Source organism: Penaeus monodon, chromosome 26 (genome assembly GCF_015228065.2).
Source record: "Penaeus monodon isolate SGIC_2016 chromosome 26, NSTDA_Pmon_1, whole genome shotgun sequence".
Lineage (NCBI taxonomy): Eukaryota > Metazoa > Arthropoda > Malacostraca > Decapoda > Penaeidae > Penaeus > Penaeus monodon.
In genome coordinates this window covers 12559913-12569912 of record NC_051411.1, presented here as the reverse complement: position 1 = coordinate 12569912, position 10000 = coordinate 12559913, and the positions used below count along the sequence as shown (strand labels likewise).

The following is a 10000-nucleotide window of genomic DNA, read 5'->3' as shown; positions in this document are numbered from 1 at the left end:
TTGTGATTAACATTATTATTATTATTATTATTATCATTATTATTATTATTATTATTATTATTATTATCAATATTATCATTATTATTATTATTATTATTATTACTATTTTTATTATTATTATTATTGTTACTATTATTATTATTACTATTACTATTATTATTATTATCACCATTATCATAATTATTATAATTAGTGTTATTATTATCATTATTAATAGTATTATTATTACTATTATCATCATCATCATCATTATTAACATTACCACTATCACCATCATAATCAACAATATCACTATCACCACTATCATTACTAGCATTATCCCTACCATCATTACCATCATCCTTACCACTACCAACCCCTTCCCCCTCCCCCTCCCCCTCCCTCCCCCCCATAAAAAGGAAAAAAGAAAGGGGTGGGGGAGGTACCTCTCGCACGCCCTTCTTACCCGTAGTAGGGGAGGGACCACGAGAACTCGAGGTACTTTCTGACCAGTTTCCTCGCCGTCACGTTACTGGGGATCGACCGGAACTGCTCGATTATCCGAATTTCCGGCGTGGATTTGCTGCTAAAGCTAATCAGGTCACTGAACTTGAGTCTGCAGGCGTGTTCGGGAAGGTAGTCCAGCAGGCGGCGTCTGAGCAGGAGCGGGAAGAGAGGAAGGAAGGGGAAATAAATTAAGGTTGTTTGGATGTTCGTCGGCCGCTGCTCTTTTTTTCTCTCTCTTTCTTTCTTTTTCTCTCTCTTTCTTTCTTTTTCTCTCTCTTTCTTTCTTTCTCTCATTCTTTCTTTCTTTATTTCTATTTCTCTCTCTTTCTTTTCTTTATTATTATGCTTGTAGTATTCAATATGTGTGAGGTTTGTACTGTAATATATATATATATATATATATATATATATATATATATATATATATATATATATATATATATATGTATATTATATATATATATATATATAAAATATATATATATATATATATAATACACACATATAATATAATATATAATATATATATGTATATATATATATATATATATATATATATATCTGTGTGTGTGTGTGTGTGTGTGTGTGTGATATTTTTTTCATCTTATTTTTCTTTTATACTTTTCTCTACCTCCTACCCTCCTACCTCACCCAGCACACCACCAACAGCCCCAGCCCGCCCCGAGACCCACCTGAAGAAGGAGGGCGTGTGCGTGGTGTGGTCGTAGGGCCCGAGCTCCAGCCTGCCCTGGATCCCCGCCAGCATCTCGTAGTCGGAGAGCTCGCACGGGTACCGCGCAGACCGCATGTTCCACTGCGCCTCCTCGTACAGCAGCTCCAGAATCTTCGGGTCTCTGGAAGGCACAGGGGAGGGGGGGGGCGCGTTATATTAGGCTGTGGGAGTTGGGGATCTTCTGGTTTGTTATCATCATCGTCATCATCATCATCATCATCATATTATTATTATTATTATTATTATTATTATTATTATTATTATTATTATTATTATTATTATTATTATTATTATCATTACTATTATTATTATTTATTATTATTATTATTATCATTATATTATTATTATTATTATTATTATTATTATTATTATTATCATTATTATTATTATTATTATTGTTATTCTGAGGGGGGAGGGGGGTACATCTTTTGGGGTTGATTTTTTGGGGGGGGGGCTTGAGGGTAGGGGTAGTTTTCTGGGGGAGAAAAGGTGTATATGTCTGTATATCTGCTCTAAAAATCCGCTTTGGTCGGTGTGTTAGGGACAGAGAAGAGGTAAAAATCCTCAAAAATAATGTTAAAAATAACGAAATTTAGTATCGGTTTCGACATCACCTGTCACTAGAAAACTTAACAAATCACAAAACTGAAACAATATGAATTATAGTGTTACATGGATTTTATAAAACAGGAGGAAAGTGTAGGTTACAGACTGTATAAGAAAAGCAGAAAATCGGAGATCCGCTACGAAGGAAATCGTTCAATAAAAGTTATTTATTTTCTTCTTTCATTTCCTTTTCTTTCTTTTTTTTCTTCCTCGTCTTCGTCATCGTCTTATTCTTATTCTTCGTCATCGTCGTCGTCGTTTTTTCTTCCTTTTCTCCTCCTCCTCCTCCTTCTTCCACCACCACCACCTAAACCCCCACCCCCATCCCCACCCACACCACCCCCATGACCACCCACCCACCTCCTCCTACGTAATACTCCCCGGCATAACATCTTCACAGCCCCCCTACCGTGCTATGTCCTTCCCCAACGCGAGGGCCTGAAGCGCAAAGGGTTAGGGCCGAGATACGCAATACCGGCTGCCGGGAATTAAGCCGAGGAAAGCCGCTTTCCGAAGACGGGGACGAAAGGGTCTCCACTCTCGGCCGCTTCCCTTCCCGCTCTTTGCTCGGGGCCACAGCCATACAGCCTGCGGGATCTGGCGCCTTGCGTGTTGGCCGCTGCCTCTTTGGAGGGGGGATGTTGGAAGGGGGGAGGAGGAGGGGGAAGAGGAGGATGGGAAAGAAGAGGAGGAGGAGGAAAAGGAAGAGGGGAAGATGGAAGAGGAGGAGGAGGAGGAGGAGGAGGAGGAGGAGGAGGAGGAGGAGGAGGAGAAGGAGAAGGAGGAGGAAGTGTAGAAGGAGGGAGAAAAAAACATAAGCAAAAGAAAAAGAACGCGAGAGGAGGAGAAAGAAAAAAAGTAAAAAGGAAGATAAAAAAAATGAAGAAACGAATAAAGAATAAACAGAAATAGAAGTAAAGAAAACGAAGAAAGTAAAAAATAGAAAACGAAGAAGAAAAAGAAAACGAAGAAGCAAATAGAAACAGAAAACGAAGAAGACATAAAAAACGGAAAAGTAGAAAAAAAAGGACAAACAAAACTAAACTCATGACACGGCTCTCTCTCCTTACCTTATCTTAACTTCGTCCCTTTTGCTAAAGAAGATATTTCTCCTTAGCACCATTTTGGGTTCGTAAGCGTAGCGAGCGTCCTGCGCCCTCACCGGCACCTGCGTGAACCTCTTCAGGAGCTCCCCCCACTGGCGCCGGATCTCCAGGGCCCTCTGGTACGGCTTCAGCTGGATCTCTGCAGGAGGGGAGGTCGTCCTTAAGGGGGCGTGGGTTCGGGATGTGTGCTCTGTATTTTTTTTATGTATGGTTTGCTTTCTGTGTGTGTGTGTGTGTGTGTGTGTGTGTGTGTGTGTGTGTGTGTGTGTGTGTGTGTGTGTGTGTGTGTGTGTGTGTGTGTGTGTGTGTGTGTGTGTGCGTGTGTGTGTTTAGAATCTATCTACCAGTCACAACACCCTCATAGTGAATCCTTCCAACCACGCATAACCTACCTACCAGTGACACCATGACAACATCCTCATAAAAATCCTTTGCACCCACGCAATCAGTAACAACACCTTCACACAACTCCTTCCAACCACACACGATCTACCCTCGTCCTTCCAGCCACGCCCGATCTCCCTACCACTGACAACATGCCAACACCCTCGCAACACCTTCCACACACGATCTCCCTTCCACTGACAACACCCTCGCAACACCGTTCAGCCACACACGATCTCCTTACCACTGACAACATGCCAACACCCTCGCAACACCGTTCAGCCACACACGATCTCCCTACCACTGACAACATGCCAACACCCTCGCAACACCGTCCAGCCACGCACCGAGCACCGGCGAGACCATCCAGATGGCGAACACCTCCATGGCCTGCTTCGGGAGCGTCACGTCCTCCTCTTCTATGACCATCGCCTGCAGCTCCTGGGCAGTGATCTTGGCGCCGTCCTCCAGCCGTAGTCTGACGGCCACGCGGGAGTGGAGGAACACGCACACTTCGACCATCCCTGCGAGGAGAGAGGGAGAGAGGGGCGGGCTGCGATAAGTGAGGAAGGTGGGTGGGCGGGGATGGGCGTGGGGCGTGAGGAAGGTGGGTGGGCGGGGATGGGCGTGGGGCGTGGGGGGGGGGGGGAGTCCAGAAAATGGGTGTGGCTGTAAGTGTAAATGAATGATTGTAAAAAGAAAAAAGAAAAAAAAAGGAGGGGGTGAGGGGCAAGGAATGGGTTGTATTTTTTTCTCTCTCTTTTTTTTCAGAAATTAAAAAGGTGCCGTTGGTAGAGAAAATGGGTGTGGCTGGAAATCGAAATTAATGTGAATAAAAAATAAGTAAAAAAAAGGAACAGGCAATGGTGAGGGAGGTACGGATGCGAGTGAAGAAAATGGGTGTTGCTAGAAATGCAAATGAATATGTAAATAAAAACAAACAAAACATAAATTTAAAAAGGAGTGGGCTGTTTTTTTTTCTCTTTTTCTTTTTAATATGAATACCTATAAACGAAAAGGTATGGATAACATTAAAAGAAAACTATATCTGTAAATGAAGAGCTCTTAAAAACAACTTCTATATAAGTAAGAATCAAAAGCTGACTCAAGAGAACACTGAGAGTCTCCTTCAAACTCGAGTGTGACGTCATATGTAAACAAATACAGTATGTCATATTTTATTGATAGAGTCACAGGGCAGGAAAGTTTGGTTAAGAAAAAAATACTGTGTCAGTTTTATAAGATGCTGAGCAGGAGAGCAAATGTGAGGAAGTCAGCTCTACGGTTGCTGGATTTTGTGCACATTTGAAAAAAAAATATATAACACAAAGCTGTTTGGAATTAGAAAGTGACTAGATGTAAGGCAACTGCCTTAACAACTATATATATTTTATAATAATAATAATAATAATAATAATAATTATCATTATTATTATTATTATTATTATTATTATTTTATTGCTCTAATAGTATTAATAGCAGTAAAGATCATAATAACAATGAAAATAAAAATAATGAATACAAGATATCTGAGAAATTTCATATAACAATTTTCGTGCGTCTGAATAAATAACATGACCTCAAACCAAATGTTTTAAATATTTTATTGTTAGAACTGTTTGCTGACAGCTGAAAGCACGACTGTCAGAGGATGACTAAGACGAGGCTGATGGAATATTGACAATATCATCGACTCTTACGGCCGGCTGACTGTTTTGCAATAACGAATAACAACAGCATTGGCAACAAAAGTACTGCCCGTACATAAAACGCATATAAAAATAACCAAAAACAAACAAACAGATATATAAATGAAACCAGAATTAATATTACTAGCTTCTTCTTTCTCTATTACTTCCTCTACCTTTTATATTTTTATTTCATCCTTGTCTCATTCCTATACTTCCCTATATCATCCACCAGTGCACCGTAACTCCCTCTTTATCACAGTTTCCCTTAACCTTCTCTTCCACACCTAAACAGAAAACGGGGGTTAGCGGACGCGCTTTTTAAATATATATGCAAATTTCCTTGATGGATTTATTACTCAAGTTGAAAAAAGTTATGAAAAGTGTGTAATGATAATGGCAATGACGGAGAGAATAATAATAGTCATGATGATAATAGTAATAATAGTGATGATGATGATGATGATGATGATGATGATGATGATGATGATGATGATGATGATGATGATGATGATGATGATGATGATGATGATGATGATGATGATGATGAAAATGATAATGACAATGATAATGATAATGATAATGATGATAATGATAATGATAATGTTAATGATAATGTTAATGATAATGTTTATGTTAATGATGACTATGATAATGATAATGATGATAACCATACCAGAAAAAAGATGCAAGTATCACGAATATATATTTTCCAACCACACTGCATTCCATCAAATTCTAAATACAACGCCTCTTAATAATCTCGTTCTTTCTATTCAATTCTTTGTCTTTTACACAAACTTTTTTTTTCTTTTTTTTTGTGGGGAAATTATTACGCATTCTTCTTTGTCTGAAAATGACGTCACAGACAACGTTTTCTGTTGGCCTTTCTGTTATATAATTTTTTCAGACCTATATGAATAATAAACGACCCTTATTTCTAATGATTTATTCAAAAGCGTTGTGTAACCTATTCGTTTTCCCAATTAGGTAGCTTACAGTTGACGTAAACATGATACGTTTTTTTTTCTTCTTTCATTCTTTCTTTTTTTGTCCAGATTAATCTTTCCGTGACTTTCTTCTTAATCAATTTGTCTAAGTGAGCATTTGACTGTTTTGCATCTCCTTCTCCCTTACCTATATCATGCCCCCCGCGCCTACCTTCTTCAGCAGTTCTGATCTCCCGAGGGTGAGGATGCTCCACACTCGCCCTGAGGCCACGCGCAGGGAAAACGCGCTCGTGGGGGGGGGGGGGGGGGTGCATGGGAAAACGCGCCGGCTGCCTTTCTTGTATTTTATTATTTTATTGTATTAGGGTTGAAACGTATTTTCATTGCTTATTTTTTATCGTCTGTAAATTCGTAAATAAAACACGAACTAGTAACATGGCAAAAATATGTGAATGAAGGGAGTTTGGACATTTATCTTAATTCTATAATCTGTTATATTAAAATATAGTTTATATACATTTTATCTATTCCATTTATTACATAGTTATTTTATCCGTTTATCACTCTTCAGTATGTAATTTTACAAACATTTTTCATTAAAAGAGAGCCACCCTCAATTATACCCACTCCCGCAAAAAAGTAACGAGGGGGGGGGGGGGAGGAGAGAACCACTTAGAAGGGGTCTTGTGTTCGGCAGAGGTCGTGCGTGTCCTGAGAGAACCTCTGAATGCCCCTCTGTCCGAAAAAGATAAAGTGGTTGTGACCTATTTATCACTGAGGTATTGGGAGACATTTGTGTCCTTTGCATCAAGCCTGTGAATCGTTGAGATCGGTGCTTCTTTTTAAGCATTTCAAGTTCGTGTTTTACTTCATTATTTTACTGATGTTATACTTTGAGTGTTTGATGTGTTCGTTTTATGCGTTTGTCTTATTGCTCTTACTTGTGTTTCCTCGTTTGTGTCTTAATATTTTAAAGGTTTAATTAATGCAAATGTTTTCCATACTATCTAGTAACTGTGACGGAAGGTTTCTAACGGGCCTGTTAAGGGTGTAATGAGCCCGATCAGAATAAAAACATTGCTAAATCGTATATCATCTGCGTTTAGGAAATAAATCCGTCGCACACGCCTCTCCGGCTAAAATACACGCATACCAGTCTTTTGCATTCTCGCACCACTCATACACACATACATACACCTACCCATTATATTAACGTTCCTTCCACTCTTCCGTCAATTCTTATTTCTTCATTTCTTCTCAGACGTTCCCACACGTCAATTAATTGGGCGGTGACAGCGAGCGCTTCTTTTAAATCTAACGAGATGTCATCGTAAGCAAGTTGCTACGCCTGCCCCATCTCCCTCACCCCCCTCCCTCTCCCCCTGCCCTGCGCCCCCCAAAACCCACCTTTACTCTTCCTCTCGTGGTCGTTCTTGTTGCTCTTGTTGTCGAGGTCGTCGTGGTGGGCGGCCGTCGTCTGGGGCACCGACGGGTGGGTCACGCTCGTGGTGGTGGGCATCGAGTGGACCGGCATGGAGGCCACACTCGTCTGCGCGGGCGTGGTCATCAGGTGGGCGGATGGGCGGCGGGTCTCGGGGTCCAGGGACAAGGGCGGCACGTCGAAGGCCGGCGGGGGAAGGCTGGGGTAGAATCCGGCCGCTTTGTCCAGGTGGTCCGCGCTGCCCTTGTAGTCGCCACGCAGGAAGTCCGCTCGCTCCCGCAGGAACTCCCTGAAGAAGGAGGAGGCGGGGCCGGCGGGTTAGTGAGGGTGGGGGGAGGGGGAGGGAGGGAGGGGAGAAGGGGAAGGAAGGGAGGGGGGAAGGGGAAGGAAGGGAGGGGGGAAGGGGAAGGAAGGGAGGGGGGAAGGGGAAGGAAGGGAGGGGGGAAGGGGAAGGAAGGGAGGGGGAAGTGGGCGAGGGAGGATGGGTGGGAGAGGGAGGGTGGGTGGGAGAGGGAGAGGAAAGGAGATAGAGATAGTGAGAGAGAGAGAGAGAGAGAGAGAGAGAGAGAGAGAGAGAGAGAGAGAGTGTGTGTGTGTGTGTGTGTGTGTGTGTGTGTGTGTGTGTGTGTGTGTGTGTGTGTGTGTGTGTGTGTGTGTGTTCATGTATGTATTCGTGTGCTTATGGGTGTGCGTGTGTATGTACGCGTACGTGTACACGTACATACACACGCACACGTACATGTACACGTGTACGTGTACGTGTACATGTACGTGTGCGTATGTGTCAAATCATAGATATACATACTACGAGAATGCGAGACCGTGCCCCCAAAGACCTACATCATACTAATGTGTGGTTTGCGATTTGAACGAGGTTGTACGTCTGCGTGTGTGTTTACCCTTGTTTGAGCAGCTATGGTACATATCCCTGTCATTAAAATTATTGACTGTCGATTAAATGACTGGCGGGGTATGCCACCTACATGACAAAGGGACAAAGTTGAGTTTCCCAGCAATTAAAAGTTCGTGTTATTTTAGTCGGGTCGCTGAACTGTGACGGTAAACTATTAATGGTAAAGCTTTCTTCAATAAAATACAAACTTTGCTTTTCATTTAGAATCAGAAACAAGTCGTTGAGATTTTAGATTATAACATCGCTTTTTTATCAGTCCATATTTTTCTATTATCATGTAATAACATGCTAAGTCATCATTACTACAAAAGAGATTTCTTAATATTATCAAAAAATAAACCTCATTTCCATTTAATTATCTGAAAAAAAAGAAAAAAAAATTGTGTTTGACATTAACTGTAGAGAAAATAATAATTCCAAATAAGATTAACATAAGTAATTACATTTAGAAAACATGAACCAGAGAGTTCTCATTACCAACCGCTACACAATTCTTTAAAAAAGTATGTATATGATACCCCAAGAATGTCCACCGTTAATATTCCCTCGCGTGTCAAAATCCCATTACGAAAGCTAAAAGAATTTGTTTGTGCATCACGCACGCTGGGAATTCCAACAGCTTGATCCCCTCTGTGAGTTGTCACTAGAAAACGCTATTTATCAAAGCGTCTGTGTGTGTGTGTATAAACGTAAAACTAAACTTTTTTGTGTGTATTTCCGCCACTCACCTGGATATCGTGGCCGACCGTGGAAATGCATCAGTTTCCCCTCGAGGTCGTCTGGACAGAAAACGGGAATTAATGGATGTGTGTTTTTTTTCCCTTAGTCGGATAACGGATGTTTATGTTTGTATAATCACATGCGATCCACTGTCTTTTCCAGATTCTGAATGCTGCCATGATATTAATTTTAACGAAATTTTTATATTAAAAGCTTTGTCTGAGTGAAAGTTGCTCGCAACTTGTCGAGCTCAACTTAGCTCTGAACTTTAATTCGTAGTTCTGCTAATTGCATTACACAGAATACCATCCTAAGTTACAATTGCAACATGCAATGCCGACTGTGTTCAAGGATTTGTGCTGATGGAGACACTATTTTGTTAAGTAACTCCGTTGTGCTGCTGTGGTACATGTAATCAGTGAGTGAAACAGTAAACAAACAAAATAACATCTGCCATGCATGATGACCTTATGCAAATCAACTTCAACAAATCGCTTCTACACCCCTTCAGGTCCAGCTGAACCAAAATGCAATTAAACTTTCATGTAATCTAATTTTAATCAACAAATGAAATTATTCTATCTAACCCTTTTCCACTTTTCATTCTGAAGCCTTACCTGCGGGTCCTGAGCAGCGAGGATTCGTTAAAAATACATGTCAATGGTTTTACTTCTTCACATATGCATGATATATCATTATTGGCCACTGCCTAAGAAAACTTTACTGAAATGGGTTCCACTACCATTAAAAATCACTACTCAAGCTTTTTGATATATTCTTACTGAGACAAATTTACTACTGATATAGTTGCTACTGCTGTTTATAATACTGCCGCTGCTACTACTACTACTATTTCTATTATTATTACTACAACTACCTCTCTTGCTACTACTTCTTATAATATTACCACTGCTACTACTACTGCTTCTACTGCTACTACTACTACTACTATTTCTTTTATCATTACTACAAC

General features: G+C 40.8%; 1 protein-coding gene across 1 annotated transcript in view; it reads right to left on the bottom strand.

Moving 5' to 3' along the window:
- Positions 1 to 10000, bottom strand: part of LOC119589583 (FERM domain-containing protein 8-like) — a 27476-nt gene that overhangs the window by 12398 nt on the left and 5078 nt on the right. Inside the window, exons 3-9 of the mRNA XM_037938182.1 lie at positions 9645 to 9653; positions 9036 to 9086; positions 7361 to 7683; positions 3663 to 3839; positions 2896 to 3070; positions 1179 to 1340; positions 446 to 634 (exon numbers count right to left, since the gene is read on the bottom strand). Of these exons, the coding sequence (XP_037794110.1) occupies positions 446 to 634; positions 1179 to 1340; positions 2896 to 3070; positions 3663 to 3839; positions 7361 to 7683; positions 9036 to 9086; positions 9645 to 9653 (1086 nt within the window). The remainder of the gene's footprint in view (positions 1 to 445; positions 635 to 1178; positions 1341 to 2895; positions 3071 to 3662; positions 3840 to 7360; positions 7684 to 9035; positions 9087 to 9644; positions 9654 to 10000) is intronic.